The 22233-nt window shown below is 43.5% G+C and overlaps 8 protein-coding genes and 1 pseudogene across 11 annotated transcripts; 5 read left to right on the top strand and 4 right to left on the bottom strand.

Annotated features, from left to right (window-relative positions):
- Nucleotides 1-73: 73 nt before the first annotated feature.
- LOC128264202 (dual specificity protein phosphatase MPK-4) lies at nt 74-3139 on the bottom strand. The gene is given in 6 exon segments (XM_052999585.1): nt 74-1602; nt 1688-2293; nt 2296-2378; nt 2441-2540; nt 2621-2752; nt 2827-3139. Coding segments are annotated over 6 exon segments (1173 nt in total). The 5' UTR covers nt 2975-3139; the 3' UTR covers nt 74-1498.
- Nucleotides 3140-3246: 107 nt separating this feature from the next.
- On the top strand, nt 3247-4935 carry LOC128264218 (N-alpha-acetyltransferase 20). Of its 2 annotated transcripts, none has more exons than XR_008268665.1 (6): nt 3247-3402; nt 3472-3587; nt 3704-3833; nt 3906-4042; nt 4127-4631; nt 4756-4935. XR_008268665.1 is itself a non-coding variant. In XM_052999600.1 (6 exons), the coding sequence occupies exons 1-6, from the start codon at nt 3350-3352 to the stop codon at nt 4798-4800; spliced, it is 543 nt and encodes a 180-aa protein (XP_052855560.1). In that variant the 5' UTR covers nt 3247-3349; the 3' UTR covers nt 4801-4935. The 2 variants fall into 2 exon arrangements, 1 of the variants encoding a protein (XP_052855560.1); XM_052999600.1 differs by having other exon boundaries at nt 4127-4188.
- A 74-nt stretch (nt 4936-5009) lies between these two features.
- On the top strand, nt 5010-13805 carry LOC128264195 (uncharacterized). Its single transcript, XM_052999575.1, has 8 exons — nt 5010-5622; nt 5750-5853; nt 5933-6004; nt 6967-7606; nt 11753-12170; nt 12240-12447; nt 12937-13137; nt 13672-13805. The coding sequence occupies exons 1-7, from the start codon at nt 5532-5534 to the stop codon at nt 13135-13137; spliced, it is 1734 nt and encodes a 577-aa protein (XP_052855535.1). The 5' UTR covers nt 5010-5531; the 3' UTR covers nt 13672-13805.
- Nucleotides 9280-10161, top strand: LOC128264209 (trypsin beta-like; annotated as a pseudogene).
- LOC128264220 (mitochondrial import inner membrane translocase subunit Tim10B) lies at nt 13709-14323 on the top strand. Its single transcript, XM_052999601.1, has 3 exons — nt 13709-13846; nt 13903-13998; nt 14058-14323. The coding sequence occupies exons 1-3, from the start codon at nt 13826-13828 to the stop codon at nt 14304-14306; spliced, it is 366 nt and encodes a 121-aa protein (XP_052855561.1). The 5' UTR covers nt 13709-13825; the 3' UTR covers nt 14307-14323.
- Nucleotides 14324-14448: 125 nt separating this feature from the next.
- Nucleotides 14449-15387, top strand: LOC128264207 (L-seryl-tRNA(Sec) kinase). The gene has a single exon (XM_052999591.1). It carries the CDS (start codon nt 14464-14466, stop codon nt 15292-15294), a length of 831 nt encoding a protein of 276 aa, XP_052855551.1. The 5' UTR covers nt 14449-14463; the 3' UTR covers nt 15295-15387.
- Nucleotides 15363-16016, bottom strand: LOC128264215 (coiled-coil domain-containing protein 86). Its single transcript, XM_052999597.1, has 2 exons — nt 15783-16016; nt 15363-15722 (listed from the first exon to the last, which is right to left on the bottom strand). Exons 1-2 carry the CDS (start codon nt 16010-16012, stop codon nt 15431-15433), a joined length of 522 nt encoding a protein of 173 aa, XP_052855557.1. The 5' UTR covers nt 16013-16016; the 3' UTR covers nt 15363-15430.
- A 620-nt stretch (nt 16017-16636) lies between these two features.
- LOC128264200 (probable mitochondrial glutathione transporter SLC25A40) lies at nt 16637-18714 on the bottom strand. Of its 2 annotated transcripts, XM_052999584.1 has the most exons (5): nt 18295-18713; nt 18071-18240; nt 17500-18015; nt 17356-17437; nt 16637-17283 (listed from the first exon to the last, which is right to left on the bottom strand). In XM_052999584.1, the coding sequence occupies exons 1-5, from the start codon at nt 18467-18469 to the stop codon at nt 17051-17053; spliced, it is 1176 nt and encodes a 391-aa protein (XP_052855544.1). In that variant the 5' UTR covers nt 18470-18713; the 3' UTR covers nt 16637-17050. The 2 variants fall into 2 exon arrangements, with proteins under 2 accessions (XP_052855544.1, XP_052855543.1); XM_052999583.1 differs by having other exon boundaries at nt 16637-17437; nt 18295-18714.
- On the bottom strand, nt 18381-22076 carry LOC128264199 (probable mitochondrial glutathione transporter SLC25A40). 2 transcript variants are annotated; one of them, XM_052999581.1, is made up of 6 exons: nt 21948-22076; nt 21364-21880; nt 21108-21295; nt 20146-20736; nt 19179-19557; nt 18381-18520 (listed from the first exon to the last, which is right to left on the bottom strand). In XM_052999581.1, the coding sequence occupies exons 2-6, from the start codon at nt 21554-21556 to the stop codon at nt 18501-18503; spliced, it is 1371 nt and encodes a 456-aa protein (XP_052855541.1). In that variant the 5' UTR covers nt 21557-21880; nt 21948-22076; the 3' UTR covers nt 18381-18500. The 2 variants fall into 2 exon arrangements, with proteins under 2 accessions (XP_052855541.1, XP_052855542.1); XM_052999582.1 differs by lacking the exon at nt 18381-18520 and having other exon boundaries at nt 19396-19557; nt 20142-20736.
- Between the last annotated feature and the right edge of the window lie 157 nt (nt 22077-22233).

Here is a 22233-nt window from a genome sequence, read left to right on the forward strand (position 1 = left end):
GATGCCTAAAATGTCCGAGGATACTACCTACATACATATGTATGTATATCCCTCGAACTGTTTTGCTACTGATGACTTTTTACTATAACATTTATCGCGTAAATTTAGATATTGTCATTGAAAATATTTGGTTTCTTTCTTTAGTTTCGCGTAAAACACTTTCCAAAAAGTTTAAAATATCTAAAATACATTTATAGTTTGGGTGTGTGTTTCGTTTGTGTGTCGGTAACATGCAAAAAGCTATGCAAATGCATACGGAACAGCAAAATTGATTTGGTTTTATCATGATTTCCAACAATGTACATATGTATGTACGTGTATAATTTTATAATATCGGCAAATGGTTTGGCTAACTATATAAAATGAAACAACATCTTATCTCAACTCGATTTGTCAGTGGTATTTTGCCATTTGGAAAGGAATCAATGCTCTTTGCTTTGATTATTTCTTATGTCTACAAAAAGTGCATTTTGCCGACTAACTTGAATCCGAAGTTAGTTTCTCAGATATGTTAGTTTTACAATTTACAATTTAAATATTTTTTTTGGGGGGTATCCATCGAAGACAATGCCCTGTTCGCTTAAGCTTTGATACTGTGACATGACGACAGATCTCATAACCGATTTCGAGTCGATTCCAAGAGTTTCTTTTCAAATATTGATTGGTGGCGATATTTTAGCACGGTGTTTAATCAGGACTGTTGTGTGCAGCCGACTCACAGCACAGGACAAAAAAGTGAGACTCATACGCACAACTGCATACCTATGTTTTGTTTCTAGGAGTGCAGTATTTAAGATATAACGATTTGAAGAAAGTCACAACTTCAAATTACTTCAATTTAAACATCTTCCGAAGAGGCCATTTGATTGGTGTACATTGAAGATTGTCGTCACTCATGACATTTGTTTTGCTTATTTCAGCAGCCATTTTTAACATGATCACCTTCTCTGTGGGTCAAATATTGTAATTAATAAAATCTATTTTGAAGATGGCTCAAAATTGTTAAACTCCAAACGATACGGTCACATTCGTATGTATTTTCGACATATTCTTGAAATCGCTGGGAAATGTGACTCCCAAACTGTCATTACTTTTAAAAGGATTACAAAATTTATAAAATTCTATATATTACAATGTAACAAAGTGGTTGGTACTTACAAAGTATGTACAGTTTTTTTAAGGTTCAACAAAATCTTATCCCTAAATTATGAAATAAAAAATAAATCATTCTAGGAAAGGGCATCTTTTGTTGTGCATGCCAATCAAATGGAGTACTTAAGAAGATATTTTAAATTAAGACTTGAAAATGTGATATTTCTTAAAACCGTGATATTGCAGATACCACAATGTTTCTATAGATTGATCTACTTGAAACTTAGCAGGGACTACAAACAATGAAGCGACAGTGGACATGGGCATGAGTCTAGGTGTTCGCTGGTAATTCCATTTCTGTCCCGGAACTGTGATGCCATCTCCTTCTTTTTCGTGCAAACAGCACCTAAACTGTGGTCTGCACATTCTGCACGGCCTTGGAGAGCTCCACCTTGGAAGGTATCAGGTAAAATGCCGGGGTCATCGTCTCCCCGCAAGGACACTTGCAGGCTAAAAGAAAAGAAGACACCAATTTGGGTTTAGTAATCTCATAGTCATCATCATTTAGTGTGCCTTCCGGCGAAGCCCAACCGACCGTTGATCCAGCTAAAATTTCCCAGTTTCTGCTCGCACTTGGGACAGTACAGGCGGCCCTGGGTGTTCAGCATGATGCGGTGCATCCAGGCAATGGGCTCCACAAACAATATGCTGCGGCAATGGTTGGGGGTGCCCTCATGGTTGGGCGAACCCAATGACGACTGCCGGATGCGCTCGGCCAGCTGCTCCAGCATGCGAGGACCACCTGCACTGGGCTGCTCAGGTCCTTCCTCCTTGGTGGGCTTGGCCTTAAGCTGGGGTTGGGGCTGGGGCTCCACCTCCACCACCTCCTGCGATGGTGGCCTGTCGCGCGGTTTGTGCTCCAGCACATGGGATTTGGAGGCCAGGACGCGGCGACACCGACGACAGCGGAAGACAATGGGCTCCGGGTTCTCGCGCGTGATGTCCGGATCTGGGCGGACCACATTGTGGAAGCTCTGCGGCAGGATCTTGGCCTTGCGCATCTGCTCGCCGGCCAAGCGGAGGCGGTGGATCTTGTAGCGCTGGCAGCTCGGATCGATCTTGCAGCCCATGCGCCGGAAGAGCTTCAGTTGGCTGACGAATCCGGCGTTAGGCTGGACGAAGCGGCGCTTGGACTTGACAGTTCGTAGGCGGGCAGGAAGTCCAGGTTGTGGCGCTTCATCATGTAGGCGATGACCGTGGAGGAGCTGCGACTGACGCCAAAGTAGCTGGTGGATGGCGGGGGAAACTTAAGGAGCCGGGGGGCGACTAAGCTAAGCCACATGCTCACCAGTGCACCAGGACATTGCCCTGCTGGGCCAACGCGGCGCTGATGAAGTCCACACAGCCCTCCAGATGCTGCAGGATGTCCTCGCGCGGCATGTCGGCAACTGCAGGCAGGGATGCATTGGATTAACACACAGACACCCCAGTGGGACACCCCATTGGGCTATTCCAAGGAGCTACCTACTCTGTATGTACTTGGTGGTAAGAAAGCTGGCCTCCAGGATGTGCTGCGGCAGGGGCACCGAGTCCAGCGTCAGGATGTGGGTGATCTTGAAGGAGCGCAGCGTCTCCATGTGTGTGGCGGCCGTAAGGTTGCCTGCGGAGGAGAGGGTGCAAATCCTTGAAACTTGAGAAGAGGAGGTGGAGGAGGAGCGTTCCAAGGTCGCTTACCCAAAAACAGTCCTGTGTCCACTTCGTCGATGCTCACGGGTCCGCCGTCGAAGTCGTCGCGCGTGAGGAGCCCAGAGTCCTGGGGCTTGCCGACCCCGCCCCCTGTGGAGGCTGAGGAGGATCTCGCCTGCGGCCGAGACTGCTCCATGACTGCTCCCTCGGGCAACAGATATACCAGCAGCTGGAAGGAGCAAACGTGGGCGTGCTAGTGTGACCGTAGTGGCAGCGGCAAGGAAGCTCTGATTTCAATGCAGACAGGGTCACACTTGTCGTCCTTTCCAGATTACTTTGGTTGCATGTGCCTTTCTACAGCGGGATTCGTTCCATTCAAATGGAAATATTCCCAGAGTTCTTTCTGTACCCTTGCCAAAAGCTTTGTCTTTCGGCGGGAAAATGGTGTGTACCCAGCTGAATAGCTTCCCAATTATCGATAGCTTCTGTGCTATCGACAGTGGCCCATCTCTATTGCAGACAGTGCCGGTGAGCAAATTGGTTAAATTGAATTGTAAATATTAGCCTCAAGATGACCACGTTGCGACCCTTTACCTGCGACGACCTCTTCAAATTCAACAATGTGTGAGTATGCTGCGAAGCAAACCTCTTTTCGGGCTCCGTAAATCTTATGCTCTTTGGCTGGTCCACCAGAAACTTTGACCCACTTACGGAAACCTACGGCCTGTCTTTCTACACGCAGTACTTGGCCAAGTGGCCGGAGTACTTCCAACTGGCGGAGTCACCCAGCGGGCACATAATGGGCTACAGTAAGTTCCGCGTTCGTTGCCCCACATAACCATTGATTCCGACTTGGTGGAGGCACTAGATTCAGGACTAGATTCCATTGTTACACCTTTCTAAAGTGTCCACTTTTCCCCTGCAGTCATGGGCAAAGTGGAGGGTCACCTGGACAACTGGCACGGCCACGTTACGGCGCTGACCGTCTCGCCCGACTACCGGCGACTGGGACTGGCCGCACTGCTTATGAGCTTCCTGGAGGACATTTCAGAGAAGTGAGCATGACGAAGAGGATGTGAGGATATGAGGATGTTAACAACCCTTTGCTGCTTTTTCCATTCCCCCAGGAAGCGGGCCTATTTCGTAGATCTTTTCGTGCGGAAGAGCAACCAGGTGGCCATAAACATGTACACCAATCTCGGCTACATTATATACCGCACCATACTCGAGTACTACTCCGGCGACCAGGATGAGGATGCATACGGTACGCCTTTATTTCCACACCCTTGCTGATCTGCTGACCTGCTGACCGCTGACCCTTTTCACCCTCTTTTTTTTCGTTTTGCAGACATGAGAAAGGCCTTGTCGAGGGACGTGAACAAGAAGTCGGTCATACCGTACACGCAGCCTGTACGACTGGAAGATATAGATATGAATTGATACGATATCAAACCCAGTAGCGCCCGCAATCGCATTTATGTCTAACTGATCCCGATCCCGAATCCCAACCCGTAACCAAAATTTTGAACGGGGGCGAACGCATCACTTCGCCGCCCACTGATTTCTAGTTAAATTAGATGTGTAAATAATCCGCAGTCATCCCGGTGATAACATGCCGCCATTCTACTCTAACCGGTGTCCTGCTTGCGAACCAAACCCCCCGACATCCCGGCAACATTTACATGCATATCCCGCCCACGAAAGCAAATCTGTAATAGTAATAGTTTGTCTGACCCTCGTTACGAATTTGAGCTCGAACTTTCTAAAATTCTATTGACTTTGAAATTATTTAAAGATTTCTTAAGCCGATGCGTAAATAACTGTATTTCAAAGATTGTTCCACAGTTCTGAAGGTAAATAACGTAAGCCACTTGATTACTTCATCAATGTAAATGACAAACAAGTATCTAACGCCATCGATATGATCCCAAATAAGCTCATCCACGACCCGCTAACGATGCCCAATGTTTCTTGCAGATAACAATGCGAGAGCTGCGCAGGCAAATGCGAAACGATCACTAAGTGGGACTATTTGCGGCAGACAAACCCAGAAGTATTTACTCTGTCGACCTGCCGATTTCCAATTACTATTGATTTATGCTACGTAGACACCCCTTTTATCAAACTATTTCAATTAAATCAATGTGCGTATAAAGATTTCTCTGAGTTTGATTCAAAACCTCGGCGTGCCGATGTTTGTATAATCTAGCATTTATAAAAAGATTCTTTCTGTATAAGCTGGTTGATTTCATAAAATATAAAATGCATTTATTTGCTGGACAATTCTGTTCCTGTCGATAGCCGCTTTTGTGGGAACTATAAATCAAAGTCCTCTGATTTTCATAAGAAGCAAAACGATACTGAATCCCTTAAAAAACACTTCACTTTAGCAGTTTGTTTGAGATTTTGTCCTGTTTTTCCGATCGTTCCCTTGGCAGCTATTATATGATCTCGAAATGCAAATATAAAACGTCTATTTTGGTTTACTTTAACCTTCTTTACTTACTGTGTTCGGATCAGGTTTCTGAATGCAATATATTTTTAATTTTATGGGGAGTTTCAGATGTTCTGAGCTTGTTCTGCATAAATAAACAAATGCATACCTACATATATGTATATGAAGATGTAGCGAATCCTGCGTGACTTTGCTCTCTTGACAACCAGCGTTTAATCAATACATTGTGCTCCATTATTTTGGCCGTATTGGCGGCACCTGATTAATGGGTGATACTCACTGACTCAGTGAGCAAAAAATGGCCAAGAAGGGAGGAGTGCAGCAGCTCCAGGCGGACATAAGCACCGACGAGGAGTTCGAGAAGTTTCTGCTGCGACCCGGATTGCTGGGTACGTGTACGTGCACGTGCACGTCCCTGATGGGAAGGAGCCGAAGCCACTTTGGGATGATGGCTGCTGGGACCAGCCAGCACTTACATAGCTCGACACTAACCCATGCCAAATTGTACCGATGCAGTGCTCGACATATACTCGGAGTGGTGCGGCTCCTGCCTGGGCATGGTGGGCAGCCTCCGGAAGATCAAGCTCGAACTGGGAGGCGATAACCTGCAGCTGGCCATCGTAAGACTCGGCATAGGGCAGCCCAAGAATATCACTTACATGCGTATTCACCTGTTATACCTATTTTCCGAATCATCAGTGCAAGGCGGGGTCCATCTCCTCCCTTCAGCGGTTCAACAAGAAGAGTGAACCCACCTGGATGTTTGTTACGGTGAGTGTGGCTAAGCCAAAACTACACTGTAAAAAATGGAGTAGTATCGAATTCCATTTTTTAACTTAAATTCAAACTAATTATTAAATCATACTATTAAATACAATGCATAATTACGTTTTATATGTTTTAAAACAAAATGTAGTATTTCAGATATTTAAATCAATTCCGAAAAGGATGTAGCATTGAAATATTTGAACTATTGTGAAAAAATATTAGATATCAATTACTTTCTTATGCATTATGACTTCGTTTAAAATGGGTAACATTTAAATAAATATTTCAGATACTTGAATATTGAACAAATATTCAATATTTCCATATTTAAAGTAACTTGTAACTGCAATAGATGCATATCAATGCGAAAGATATTTAAAATGAGTACAATATATATATATAAACATATGTATATATTTATATATTTTATGTAATGTTTAAAGAAAATGATTGATGATACGATAATGATATTTCCAATTAGCTGTGAAGTTGAAAACATTTTTTCTGTTTTTTTCTGAAAATCGTTCAGGATATAGTATTTTTATTTTATTATATTATCAAAATTTGGGCAAGTATTTCTCAACTCAAATTAATTAATAAATTAACAATCAAATTTGAATACCAAGATAAAAGTTGACTAAACATGTACATAAGTACATAAAATATTTGTTTTTATTTAATTTTGATTTTAAACTTTTATAATAAAAAAAAAATGTAAACTATATTTTGTTGAATTATTTGTATACGTTCAGTTCTAATATATAATATATAGTTTAAGGGGGAACGACTCTCTTTCTCTGAACAGAGATAAAAAATGATGTGTAATAATTTACAACGATTTTGATTTGAAACTTTTCGAATAGACAATACGAACAGCAATACAAATTAACAACTTTAAAAAATCAAAATTAAAATGAAATAAATATAATTAAGTTGAGTGTCAACCATTCGCACTGTTGTTCCAGAACGGCAAGGCAATCAACATCATGTTCGGCACGGACGTGCCCAAGCTGGTGGTCATGATCACCCGGATGCTGCAGTCGACGCTGGCCAAGGAGTCGCACGTGAGCTACGAGATCACCGAGCTGCAGCCGATCGAGCTGGAGCAGCTGGAGGTGCGCAACAAGGCGCTGCGCCTGGCCGAGGAGATCGAGCTGGCGGAGAGCCGGCGGAAGAGGCTGGAGTACCTGCACAGCGTCACCGACTGCATCATGGCCAACCTGCCGGACATCGGGATCACGGTGTTCGGGCCGCAGGTGAACCGCGACATGTTCAAGAAACTCTCCGAGCCGGCCGATCCCCTCAAGATCCAGTGCAAGGACCGCAAGGTCTTTCCCATCACGCCCGGCGACTTCGCCACGGTCAACTTCGCAGCCGAGAATCCCCTTGCGCCGGAGGTCATCGAGCTGCTCCACGACAAGGAGCTGCTCATGTGCTTCTGGAAGGTCGAGGAGGTGCTGGGCACTCCGCCCTCGGTGCTCCGCCAGTACGCCCACGAGCTGACCAAGGAGACCATCAAGCCGCCGGACGAGTTCAACGAGGAGGAGATCACCGTGCCGCCCATAATTGTGCCGCTCGAGGTGAGCGTGGATGTCCCGGAGCCAGGTGAGTGTGGACCACCACCCTGGGTAATGGGTCCTCAGCAGGGACTGCCAGTTAGGATTACTCATGTGCTAAGATCGCCATACGGAAAAGGAGAAACGCCAGGTGGATTCTCTCTGACTGCATACATTGGAAATCCATTTCATGCAAGACTTTTAAATTTATAATTTTTATAATATTATGTTAAGATAATACGTATTTTTGATTTATTTAAAAAAAGTCGTTACTCAATGATTATTGTTTTTTAATTGTTTTATTTTAAAATTTACTTAACAATGGTTTTTTTTTTTTGTTTATTTAAGTAATACTTCTTTTTTCAACAAAAAATGAAAAAAAGATATTATTTGTCAAAGGAAACGAAACAAAAATTGTATATGCACAGTTTAACAATAACCGACTACAAGATACCCATTACTCCGCTAACCGTTTTCAAAATCGGGGCTAAGATGGTGGACTTCTAAAATACAATTTAGATTTGGAAGATTTTAGCATAAGTCGATAGTTATTGACCAAATAAACATTTAAAACTTAATAACTGACGTCTACCATGTCTCAGAGGGACTTTCCGATATGTTTAATTGAATCCCTTTTATTTATTGCGATTAATATTTGGCTTATAGTGTATGGAACTCATTTAAATTGGTTGATTGTATCCATGGTATTTACACGATGGATTTATTTGTTCGTTCTTTGACATTAAATGCATTTGGTTAGAATCCAGTTTCGTAGGAAGGGGACACTCTGTAGATTGGTTCCATATCTTTAATTATATTGGCGTAAATTATACTCTGATTATAATGTTTCCAAATACGGACGAATACTAATAGGATATGATAGCACCGGATCGCCATTATGTGATGGTAATACTGATGTTGCTACCCAACCGGAAACAGGAAACCGGAAACCATTGCAACTGTTCCAGGAGCAGGATTCCTCTCGGCCAAAGGGATTTCCCGTACTTTGTTGGTGAACTTAAGTGGTTCACTTAGTCGCATGACAGCAAGTGCTTTAAACGCCATGGACTGTAAAGTTTTCTTCAAGTATTTCTAAACTAATCAGAAGTTTTCAAAATGGGGAATTCCAATCATTTGTTTTCGTTTCAAGTGTCGCTTACTTCCTTAAAGATAAGAATAATGTTAAATACCGAAACCTATTGGACTAAATATTGAAATGGAATTCATATATTACATATTTTTTAAATAATAAGTATTTATTTATTTAATTGCTGTTGACTATATTTGTGAAAAGAAGTCATGGAACTTTAGAAGCTTTAAAAAGTTTGTTTTTAAATATTGTTTTTATTGGCTGTATCAGCTTTGCAATTTTGAATTTTTGGTAAGGGTTCAAGGCATTTTAATTATTATACCAATTTACTCGTATAGTGAATAGAATCAGACTATAAAGGTCCATTTAAATAAACAACTCTGAAACTTATACACTGTGCTTAGACGGGTGTTAGCGTATAAACTAATATTAATTGCCTCTCTTTTCATAGTTCTCTTTTTTAATAAATGCGAATTAGTTTTTCATATTTAGTCTGACAGGTTTGGGTAACTAACATTATTCTTATCGTTAAGGGAGTTTTTGAAAAGGAAAAATGTTTGGAATTTTCGCGTTGAAAACTTGTGCTAAGAAATACTTGAAGAGAACCTTACAGGCCATGGCATATAAAATACTTGCTCCGTCGGTAGTTCAGACATTGTGATCCAAAGCTAGTGAAGATGTTCGTCCAGAGTTTTCTTCTGCTATTGGCTATAAACTTCCTGTCTGCAGAACGAGTTCCTCGACCGGAGGAAAGGATTATCGGTGGGCAAAACATTAAAATCGAACAGGCTCCTTGGCAGGTGTCCCTACAAGTGAATGGGCGACATCATTGTGGAGGCTCTATTTACAGCAAGGACATTATCATAACTGCTGCCCACTGCCGTTTTAATCAAAAAAGACGCCGACTGGAGGCCAAAGATTTCCTAATTCGCGTGGGATCGTCATTGACAAACTCCAAAGGAACCCTTGTCAAAGTGGCCGCCATAAGGTCTCACGAGAGTTTTGACTTCAAAACAAATGGTTTCAGCGACATTGCTATCATGAGATTGAGTGAACCACTTAAGTTCACCAGCAAAGTACAGAGTATCCCTTTGGCCAAGAGGAATCCTGCTCCTGGAACAGTTGCAATGGTTTCCGGCTGGGGAGCAACATCAGTATTACCTTCACACAATGGCTATCCGGTGTTTTCATATCCTATAAATCTTCAAGGCGTATACAATTATATACGAAATTGGAACTATTGCAGTATATTTGTTACTATGTCCAAGAATAATATTTGCGCCGGAACTTATGGACAATCGGCGTGTTCTGGGGACTCTGGTGGACCATTGGTTGTTGACCAAAACTTGTGGGTGTCGTCTCAGGTGCTTTGCCATATTGCATTGGTTTTTCAGTCTATGTAAGTGTGCCTTCGTTTCGATCCTGGATTCTAAATGCCATCGCATCTATTTAATTAAATGTATTGAATGTAAAAATATATTACAAACAAATATATCTTTACGATAGACACATTAAAGAAATCTTAAAAATGTCTTACTCGCTTCTACCGCCTACAAAAGCGTTTTTAGTATATTATTTAAATACTAGCCCTAAAACAAAATGTGGACACGCCCACTCCAAAGCCCACAAATCGGGAAGTCTGTTTGAGACATAGTAGAGATCAGTTAATTAGCTTAATATGTTTATTCGCTCAATAACTATCGACTCATTCAAAATCGAGCTAATATTTTGGAAGTTATAGATTATTAAGTCCTCTGTCGCTGCTCGGCCGCTGCTCTGCCGGTCATCGCTGCACGCTCTTAGCTTCTAGTGTTGGCTATGCAGTTCGGCAGAGGGCGCCACCTTAACTTCGATTGTTTTGTAGAGCAAATATTTAGTTCGAATTTTGTTTGCTTTGTAACGGGTATCTAATAGTCGGGAAACTGGACTTTAGCGTTCTCTCTTTTTTTTTTTAATTTGTATTTTTCTTATCTGAATTGGTAAGGTACTTAAAATGTCAACGTATATAACGTGTACACCCAAAAAAAACTGAAAGTTTAGTTTTATTAACTGTGTCTTGAAATAAACTACAGACAGTATAAATTCAATACTAAATAATACAGCCCAAATTCTTTATACCCTTGCAGAGGGTATTATAATTTCAGTCAGAAGTTTGCAACGCAGTGAAGGAGACGTTTCCGACCCTATAAAGTATATATATTCTTGATCAGCATCACCAGTAGAGCCGATCTAGCCATGTCCGTCTGTCCGTCCGTTTATATGCAAACTAGTCTCTCAGTTTTTAAGCTATCTGCATGAAACTTTCCCAAAAGTTGTCTTTCTATTGCAGGTAGTATATAAGTCGGAACGAGCCGGATCGGACGACTATAGCATATAGCTCCCATAGGAACAATCGGAAAAATAAATGAAAAAAAATTATAACTTTGCTGTTTTTTTATTTTTTTTTTTAGTTCTTCGACATTTAGTAATGGTTTAATATTTCAGAATTATGGTTTTAATTTCATAAAAATCGGACGACTATAGCATATAGCTCCCATAGGAACAATCGGAAAAATAAATGAAAAAAAATTATAACTTTTCTGTTTTTTAATTTTTTGTTTAGTTCTTCGACATATAGCAATGTTTAATTATTTCAGAATTATGGTATAAATTTTATCAAAATCGGACGTCTATAGCATATAGCTCCCATAGAAATAATAAAAATATATAAAATAACTATCTAATAATTGAGCTGCAAATCATCATAGTTTCAATGTTTTTTTTAGCACATACTCAAGTAAATCATAATTTAAATGTTTTCAAAAGTATTTAATTAATGCAATAGCTGCAAGGGTATATGAACTTCGGCTTGCCGAAGTTTGCTTTCCTTCTTGTTTTAGTTTAATTTCTACACCGAAGTGTCTAAAACTGTAGTATAAGGCCTTGTTTTAACTTCTCATCATATTCAGACATTTTTTAATCAAAGCAAACAATATTAATATAATATATTATTAATAATATATTAGTTAGTAATATTTATTTTGAGATTTTTAAACAACAAGCGTAATGTGTAATGTCCCGGGCTCCCAATTGTTAATTGTTATCGGGTTGCCTTCCTTGGGTTAGAGCCAACGGAGGAGGAGCAGGAGGATCAGAGCGCTAAGCTGCTTGGGGAAGGCGAGGAAGTGGATACGGAGGCGGACGCATCTCCAGTTCCAGTTCCTGTTCCAAAGCCCGAGCAGAAGAAGACCAAGACCATCCGAATACCCCCAATCTGGGTGCCCATTGACCAGCGCACCCATGCCGCCCTCATCTACACCTACTTTCGGGCCCAGACCACGACCTTTCTTCCGCCGGATCCCGTGCCAGAGCCTCCGCACATCGTGATGATCTTCGACGCCTACAAGAAGAAGGATCTGGCTATCCTTCTGGACACCTGTCGCGAGGACATTCCACTCTACGGCTTCTTCAGCGGCGAGAATCCACTGACGGCCACCTTCTTAGCCAATTCGGTGGATAAGTACAATGCCAAGCCATATGTGCCGTGAGTACAGTGAATGCTCCATATCTATATCTACATCTACATCTATATCATTTGCACTATATCGCACAGCACCGACAAGATCGTGCTCAAGGTGAACAAGGTCAGCAGTCCCACCATCCCCACTCTGATGGCCTACGGTCCCAGCTACGTCAGCACCAACTCGGTGGTGGGCCACAAGGAGGCCTCCCAGTTCTTCCCCGCCAACTACAAGTCCGCCTTGCAGGAGGAGGAGGAGCTGCACGCCGTCAAGGCCGAGAAGCCCAAGAAGCGCAAGAAGGTGAGCAACTAAACCCATCTCACCCCATTTTTGGTAACACCCATATTTAAAAATTTTGGGAACCCAATACATTTTATTGTTTTATACAATACACAATCAGAGACCGTAATGATTATGAGTTTTATTAAAACAATAGCTTCGCACTATATTTGAGTTTTATCGTCTAATTATATTTCTGGAGCAGGCAGATAAACTAAAGTCATTTTTTTTTTTAGATTTATTTAAAATGCACAACATTTGTTTGAAAAAATTAAAAAAAATAACAGATTTTGAAACTTTAATACAATAGATGCATTTTAAGACCATTATATATAAAAATATGATGATCAGTTTTGGTTCCCGGTTTTAATACATACCTCTACCTCTAGTCCTATAGTTTTGATATATGAGTAATGTAAAATACAGATACATTGTTACATTCTTTTATTCAAAATGATAATCACAGGCCTAACGATGATAATCAAAGTTCGTATTCTGTTTCCATTTCAGAACAAAAAGGGAGGCGATCCCGAGGAGAGCGGCAAGGGGGACGCCGGACTGGCGGATGCGCAGCAGGAGGCGGACGAAGCGGTGAAGACCTCGCCGGAGGAAGGCGCCTCCACGACGAGCAGTGGCGAGGACAGCTGCGATAGTCGACCTGCCACGGCCGATGGCACCAATCCCGATGGCCCCAATCCACAGGCCACATAGGTCCGCACATTTTATTTTTTAGTAACGTTTTCGCACTCAAAATAAGTATTCAAAAACCCAAATATACACAAACTATAATTTTGAAATCATTCTGATTTAACTATTACAATATTGGTGAGACCGGTACTATTGTAACTGGAGTGTTACTATAAAAATGGTAACTTACCAGAAGCGATCACTTAATAGTTATACTTTCATTAAACAAATAATTCAATAGCTTCTAAGCTATATTAATGTTTTTGGCTTGTTTTTAAATAACATTGTTAAAATATAACTTAAAGAGTATATTTCAATCTTTATTTCAAGTTTATTTAGTAATAAATAAATTTGTTGCAGCTTTAAAAAATAATAACAATATTTATATAAAAAATATATTACTTTATTATATAGAACATAATTTTTCTTAAGACTTAAAAATCAAGAGTTATTAAAGGCAAGATTAGGAAACATAAAACAAAATAATTGAAAAGAGCAGCTTCCTGGTGAAGTTGTCTCCCCTCGTGATTCGTTATTAAATTTTGAACTCGATAACAGACGTGGGAAACCTTACAATCGACTACACATTGCTATCGATAATCCAACTGAATGGAAATCAGCTGTTCTCTCGTCACGAACGTGACGACTTGTAAAATTAAATTGTATAATTGCTGTATTAAAACACAATCTAGACGCAAGTCCTGGTCGACCGATGGATTCCAACTTGCGTAATGTAAGCGTAAAATTGGGGGGGATTCGGAAATCCGTACTTACCTCTATGAATTACAGCTGAAGGACTTTCTCACATTATACAACAAAGTGACGGAATTGTGTTTCAGCCGATGCGTGGATAATCTCAGCCAGCGCGACCTGGGCGGCCATGAGGTGGGTATTGGAGTTGGGGTCTCTGGAAGACATCATTAACTAAACACCTCTCCCCTCAGGACATCTGCGTGGACAGGTGTGTCACCAAGTTTGCCCGCTTCAATCAGAATATGATGAAGGTGTACGTGGATGTGCAGACCACGATTAACGCCAAGCGCATGGAGGAGGTGGAGGAGAACGCCCGCAAGGCCCAGCAGCAGCAACAGAAGGAGCAGGAGAAGGAGCAGGAGCAGCGACTGAAGGAGGCGGCGGCCACCACCATACTTACTCCAGTCCAGCCGGGCGTCACCGGCAACCTGTCGATGTAGCAGCAGAACTCGGGGTGGTATGCCACGCCGCAGCTGCTGTTCTCGATCCTAGATAGCTAATCGCGGTGTCCACCCCGCCCTCCCACACACACACAGTCAGCAGTCGCCTCCAGACCACAAGAAACACCCTACCACACCAACCAATCAACCTCACACGATGCGTTGCATTTGCCTAGTTGCGCTGGTCGGCCTTCCGGGAGCGGGTAAGACCTCTCTGTGCACCTGGCTGCTGGCCCAGCGGGCTGCCATCCGCGTCCGCCACATCGTTCACCTGTGCTACGACGACTTCCTCGATGTCCGGTCCTTGGGGCAGCCGAACTACAGGGAGCAGCGTGAGCACATCTTTAATGTTTTAGAACAACTAATTTCGGCCATTCAAGAAGACACCGATTGGCCACCGCAAGTCCAACGCACCAGCTCCAGCGGCGATCGCAGTAGCGGCAGGAGCCATCTCATCCTGTGCGACGATAACTTTTACTACCGTAGTATGCGCCACAAGCTTCAGCAGCTGTGCCGCAATGTGGGCTGCGTCTACGGGCAGATACACATGGCCACCTCGCTGGACTCCTGCCTGCGGGCAAACTCGACCAGGAGCGATGCTAGCCGCGTGCCGGAGGACGTGGTGCGGCAGATGAACGAGCGGCTGGAGCCACCGGGCGCGGAAGCCTGGGAGCGCAATAGCTTTACCCTTAAAGACCTGGATGCGGAATTACCTGCTCTATTAGATTTCATAAGTACCCTGCTTGACATGCCCGCAACGAAGACACCCTCGCCAGCAAACAGACCCCCACAGGATCAGTCCCAGGTCCACAGCCTGGACTTGTTGCTGCGGACACGCATCAGAGCATTAATCCAAGGACTAACTAAGGAGCAGCAGAAAGGTTTAGCGGGCAGGACATTAAACAACAGGCGAAAGGAGATATTGACAAAATTTCGGACTGAGAGCGGCGGCAAGGCCTTGGATTACTATGTAAATTTGTTAAACTAGGCTAAGATAAGCTAAATTCGTTTGTAGTCCACACTTTTGCATTGCGACCGTTAATACACAGATATATGTTACTGAATTAAAACTAGATTTATTAGCAAAAAAATACAAGTTAAGTTAGGGGGAACCACCTCTCATCTCAGACCACCTTCACCTGGCTGGTGTCCCGCTTCTGGATCATGCGCATCTGCTTCTTCTTCATGCGCTTCAGTTTGGCGGGATTCTTGATGACCTGGACGACCTCCGAGCGGCGCTCGTTGGCCAGCCGTCGCTCAGCGTTCTCCACGCGGCGCTGGTGCTTCTGGACGGCATCCTCCTTGCGCTTGTCCTTGATCTCCTTCGAGCGCTCCTTGATGTAGCGCAGCTCCCCGCGCAGTGCCTCCTTCTTGGCGAAGGTCAGCCGGTTCACGGTCTTCTTGATCTGGCTGAATCTGCAAGGGAATAGAGATTGTTAGCCGGAGGACAAGGTGGCAAGTAGCTGGGGCACTCACTTTTGTTTCGGCGTCTTCCACGGCCTGTTGGACTTAGGTTGACCACGTGGAATGCTGGCCTCCGGCTTTGCCGCCTTCTTAGCCTTCGCCGGCGTCTTGGGCGTGGCAGTTTCAGTTGCGGCTTCACTCATTTTGTCGGACAAATCTTCTAAGTCAAAATAAAATCCAAACACAAATACAAAACAAAAAATGCACGTGTTGCCTGATCGCCTATCGATAGCACTCAACATATGTTCGGCAAAGTAATCGGAAATCGAAAGGTTGCTTTCGATCACTAACTTAGTAGGCGCCATTTCAAAAACATTAAGTGAGTATGGCTTATAAATAAGGAACCATAAATAAGTGTTATTTGAGACTTTTTATATTTTATATACCAATTTGGCCGATTTATATGAAATTTGTAGACAAAGGTAAATACAGTTTTTATTTGTTTTCCAATACCACTGATTCGTATATACTCTATAAGAAAGAGTAAAAATTGTGTTGACTTTGAAGTTTAAAAATCATAAATCACAGTTATCTAAATGTTAAATTAAGTTTCGTGTTTTAATTTAACTGCCCCTTTTGCAATTACCTTCGCTCTTGATCGATAATAAGATTTTAACTGGTGTACATATACACCTTATCTAATCTTTCGTACTGACCTCCAAGTTTAAAAGTTGTTTACATGAAACTGTAATTTTAATCTTGTTTGATGTGCATTGAGATAAAGTTTAAAAATCTCAGGGATCGTAAGATATTCTGTAGCATTCCAAGAAACCATAGGATCGACTCATTAAATAAAAAGTTTTAAGTAAACGCAAAGCCATGTTAAAACCTTGAACTACAACCAAAGATTAGTTGAAAAGTACCAATTATTGTTATAAAGCAACTCCTATATTTTATTTAATGTTTTAAAATATAATTTCTATTTCTATAAGGAGTTGAAAAAAAATTATATTTTTAACAAACAATTGGCCCTTTGTGCGCTCTCATATCTGTTATAGTTCATTTTCTGGTTTGTTTTTCTAGTTAAAACATTACGACTAGCTAGGAGCGCAACAAATTTTGGGTGGGAACGGCCAGCCAGCTTGTTGTTGTTGTTTTTAAACTAGAAAAACAAGAATTTTATTTGCACTACAATTTAACAATTTCGAAATGGCTCGCCAAACCCAGCAGAAGACGAAGATTGCCTGCCCACCGATTTCCTGGAAACTGAGGCAATAGTTGTACATATTTACACAGATTCACTGTAGTATTTGGTATTTGGAGTGACCGATCCCACGATCTCACGATGCGGACGCCTGGATGCTTCGGTTGTGCTGGTCGATGTTGTAGTGATAGAAGAAGGACTTGCCGTACTCAAAGGACGAAATCATGATCGCACACGCGGGCGCCACCTTGAAGAGTCGGGGGCCCAGTCCAGAGAAAATGGCGGGCACTCCGCCCAGGCGGTAAATGCTGGCCAGGCGCACCGCCACCGACTTGGTGGCCACTTGCTTGCCGGGGGGCTGGGGATTATCTGCCGTAATGCAAACCGAACCATTGTCAATGCTGCTGGTGCATGGTGTGTGAACCTGATGGTTGGGCCTACCTGAGAATATGAACTTCTCGCCAAATTCGATCTGCTCGTGGGTTTTCACCACGTCGAAGGGCGTGGTAATCATGGCAGCCACCTGTAATAATCGATCATGTAATTAGCGGGGCTAACAACTTGGAGAAGTTGACGCCAACTCACCGATCCGGATATTGCTCCCGCAGCAAAGCTAAAGCTAAACGTTGGCTCCACAACGCCGAAGGCGCTCTTCAGGTACTCGTAGCAGGTCCAGTAGATGCCCGAGAAGGGCACGTCGCGCAGGATGGTGGGCGGCAGGCCGCGCCACAGGCCCAGGATGCCCTGCGACTGCACCACCTGGCGAATGGTGCCGAACATCTCGGCGTGCGTCATGCGCTGCGACTGCATCTTGGTGCGGATCAGCTCGACGGGACTCACACAGGTGACGGCCAGAATGCGAGCCGAAACGCCAGCCAGCAGCGGCACCAGAAATGGAATCGGAAGTGGAATGTCGCGGCCGTTGGCGCTGCTGTCCGGGCGTTGCATGTACTTATAGTGGAGGTCGGTGAAGCGGGCCTTGAACTGCTCGTAGGCCACGAAGTAGATGATGGTCGAGGGCAGGGCCGAGATTAGTGTTGGGCTGAGCCCTGACCACAGGGAGCCGACGCCCTCGGCGCGGCTTATCTTGATGAAAGCGTCCTGTAAAAACTTTTGGTTAGATTCAGATCCTCGTCATACTAATAACACTACCCACAATGGTGCCAGAAAAGCGGGGTGCGGGCTTCGCCACTGCTGGGTTGGGTGTGTCCGGACCGCAGGGGCAGATGTGATCCATGAGGCCGTTGCAGTAGAGGAAGCACTTCTTCGAGAGCAGCGCCTGTTGTTGGGCCTGCAGCCGCGTCTTGATCACATCCAAGGGGGTCACTGCAAGTGACAATGTATTGGAACCAATCCCGACATGTTTTTTGGGTCACTTACTGAAGCAGGCGGTCACCATGGCGCCGGTGCAGGCGGATGCCACTTGCTGAAGGGGTCGGATCCGGAACCGGGGGTCTGTCATAGTTGCCTTCGACTGGCTCTGGCTGGGAGTGGCCGCCACTGCGGCACAAGCGGCCGCCAAGTGGGCGCAGGATTCCCATTCCCTCTTGGCCATTGCAGGTGCAGTTGCTCTCTAGCTTGTGACTTCACTGGGAGCCCCGGTAAGCTGGCAGGAATTGAGCAATAAGATGAGTCGAGTGCTTAAATCTGGATTGTTGTCGAATGCGAATGCCAGGCTGTTAGGCAAGCCCCTCGATCATTGTGAAATAGTCTCCAGGTCCAAAATAAAACACCGTGCTCGGTTTTGTCCCATTCCTGGCCGGCCGATCAGCTGTTGCCGCTCCCGTGTATCGATAGTGTTATCGGAACGGAACTGCAATCGCGGGTCTATCGAAAAGCTGGCATATTGAGGGAAGCCCCCGCACTTTTAAATTTTGAAAACAGGCTTTAGAAATTTAAGTAGTTTGGAACACAATTTGAATTCAAATTCAAATCGTTAAGAAAAACATCAGTTATATAACTTTTGAAATTATGAGTTGCAAACGTTAAAAATCGGACGCTTTAAAAAAAACTATTTTTTTTCTTGCGTTCATGACTTTCCAGGCAAGATCTATGCAAACCCTAATATATTTAAAATACAATAAGTAATTTACTAGGTTTAGTTTTGTTAGTGAATTATAATTAAATTTAATTTAAAATCAAAATTTTGTTGCAACCTTTCAAAGAAAAAGAAAAGTTATTTTCATGGGTGCATGTGCATCCTGGAGACTGGTTTCTTAAAAAAGTGCCCAAGCCGGCTTTGGCCCCCTTTCCGTTTTACCTACCCGCTTCCTGAAGATCCAGGTTGTAGTGGAAGAAGAACGACTTGCTGTACTCGAAGGTGGAGATCATGATGGCACAGGCGGGAACCACGCGGAGCATGCGCGGCACAACGCCGACGTAAAGGCCTCGTAATCCCCGCTGCCGGTAGATGTGGTTCAGCCGGGAAAACATAGATGGCTTGGAGGGCCCACCAGGCGGGGTCCGCTGCCTGTCTTTGGATCCTAGGCTCGATACCGATCCCGATCCGGGTCGTCCAGCTTTTTCTTCTGGCGCTCCTGATCCTGGTCCTGCTCCCATCTCCTCGTAGAGCACATCCTGACCGAGCTCCATCTGCGTGTGGGTGGTGATCAGGTCAAAGGGCATTGTCACAAAGGTGGCCATCTGTAGGGACACGGATACAAAACTCGGTTACTCTCGCCAGGGTCGCAGCTTAGGCTTAGAGACAAAATAAATAGTAGAGGGTATTGTAGTTTTAATCAAAAGTAATCTTTTAGAATCAGCAGAAGTCAGGGATTTCCATAATCTCTCTACTACCGAACAGTAAGTAATGGATGAATTTTTAGTAAATTACAATGCATATTAAATAGCAAGATTTGTGTTTATAACGAAAATATTTAAATTATGCGTAATATTTCAGCTTAACATGGCATAAATTTAAAGCAAATATTTAAAATATTTGAAATATTTCGAAATTGGTCAAATTTGACATTGAAAATACTTTACTTAAAAATAAAATTCTTCTTTAATTAAAAATAAAATTCTTGGACTTAGTCCAAAGGGTACAAGTTTGGGTAAAAACAGACTGCCTGGTGCTGATCAGAAATATATACTTTAATAAAAAATATTATGACTGATTCAAAACTTTTGAGTGAAATTACAATACCTTCCAGGGGAGTCGAAATTGGGATGACAAAATTAGTATGATATTTTGTATCTTTTTCTGTGTCCGGCAGCGCACTGCTCACCCACCGCTCCGGAAACGGCGCCCGTGAAGAAGCTAAAGAGGAAGGTGGGCTCCGAGACACCGAAGGCCCGCTTCATCGCCTCGTAGGCTGCCCAGTAGGTGCCCGAAAAGGGGGCGTCCCGCAACACGGTGGGCGGCCAGCCCCGCCACAGACCCAGCAACCCGTGCTGGCGTACCAGCGAGCGCAGCACGCGCCACAGCTCCGAGTAGGTCATGTACTCCGACTGCATCTTGATGCGCACCATTTCGATGGGCGTGATAGCCGTCACAACGATGGTGCGCGAGCAGATGCCCGAGACCATGGGCACGTAGTAGGGCAGTGGCACAGCGGCTGGAGCCTGAGCAGTGGCGCTAAGGTTCCACCCCCTGGTGGCCAGGTCCAGGGGATCACCGCCGTCGGCTCCGGGCACTTGGTCCTCCGCGCCGGATTCATCGAGCTTGCCCGACACCATGTAGATGTGGGACAGGGAATTCTTTATATACTCGTACGTTAAAAAGTAAATAATCGTGGAGGGCAGCGCCGAAACTAACGTTGGACTGAGGCCTGCCCACAGGCCGCTCAGTCCACTGCTGCAGACAATCTTGACAAACGCGTCCTGCTTACAAAAAAGAGATATGAATGACTTGCACTGAATCTTGGTCGGAACACCCATATAAAATTGTCATAGAAACAAAACTATTATTACATACATTTTAAGCTATTTGGTACGAAAAATTTGTCAATATGATAAATATTATGACTATCAAAATAAAACTTATGTGGTTTCAAAATTAGTTATTAAAAAATATTTTGTTTTTTGTATATTAAAAAAAAATTTTTAAAAAGTTATGGGAATTGTTAGATTAAAAGTCATGGCGAAAAGCCATAAATAGAATTATTTCGCTTGTCAACTTTTTACATTTTCTACGACATTCCACTGCTGTTGGTGCTATTAGACATATTTGGGAGTTGAAAGCACGGACTCACCATGGCACCGCGCAGGGGGCGAAGGTCGCGGGGGTCCCGACCCGGTTTTGGAATGCAGATGTCGCTGGAGCGGCACACATGCGTCATCAGACCGTTGTGGAAGACGTAGCAGAGCTTGGAGATAGTCGGTCGCTGGCGGACCGCATGCTGGGTCTGCACCCGCGTTTTTACCACTTCCAAGGGAGTCACTTAACAGGTCATGGGTTATGTGTTAGACCTTGGAGCTACGACCTGGAACGACCATTCATCTACTCACCCACAAACGTCGTAATGAGGCCGCCAATGAGTGCGGACACCACCTGTTGCATTGGCTTGATGCGGTACCGCGGATCAGCCTTCAGGATCAATGTTGACAGCCGCAGCGGATCCACCTCTTTATACTCCAATCGACCTTCCTCCTCCTCGCCATCGCCACCATTTGCATTCTGGGACTCTAGCTGCACCGGCATCTTTATTTTAATAAATTCGCTTTACTAACTTAGGAATAAGTTCTGCCAATCCTTGGCGGGCAGTCACAAGTGCATTGATTGCTGAAAGACAGGACCTCCAGTCTTCGGGGAAGACATCCCTGGGCGGCGCCTACAATTTGGTTAGTTCGTGTTGCACACAATATCTCTGAGCCGGGAATTTTTTTCGAAACGAATGTAAGGCTCAGAACTGTTTTTGAATTGAAACGCCAAACTCAGTGGACCTGTTTATCGGGCTGGACCCTATTTAAAGTGTATAAAATCCAACACCCAGGAAATACGGCATAATATAATAAAATAGTTTAACTGAAATCGATTTACAGCGTAAAAACAGGCTTGATGAACTCAAAAATTAACACAAAATAATACTTACTTTAGGAATAATTGTACTTAGCACATTTTGTACTTTATTGAATAAAGTTTATTTAACTACAAATTCGAAAGTATTTCCATAAGCCAACTCCGAAATAAGGGAAGAATATACATATTTTATACGGTCAATAACCTCTAACCTCTTGGAAAGCACAAGTGCATACCCACTTAACTAAATTTGACGCCGAAAGTTTTTTGCTTCCGATTTAATAAATTCACTTAGAAAATCCAGATAAAAATCCACCACTTAACTGGTCAAAACCACTCAGTTGGATAAATATTGATTT

This window comes from Drosophila gunungcola, unplaced genomic scaffold (assembly GCF_025200985.1).
Source record: "Drosophila gunungcola strain Sukarami unplaced genomic scaffold, Dgunungcola_SK_2 000060F, whole genome shotgun sequence".
NCBI lineage: Eukaryota > Metazoa > Arthropoda > Insecta > Diptera > Drosophilidae > Drosophila > Drosophila gunungcola.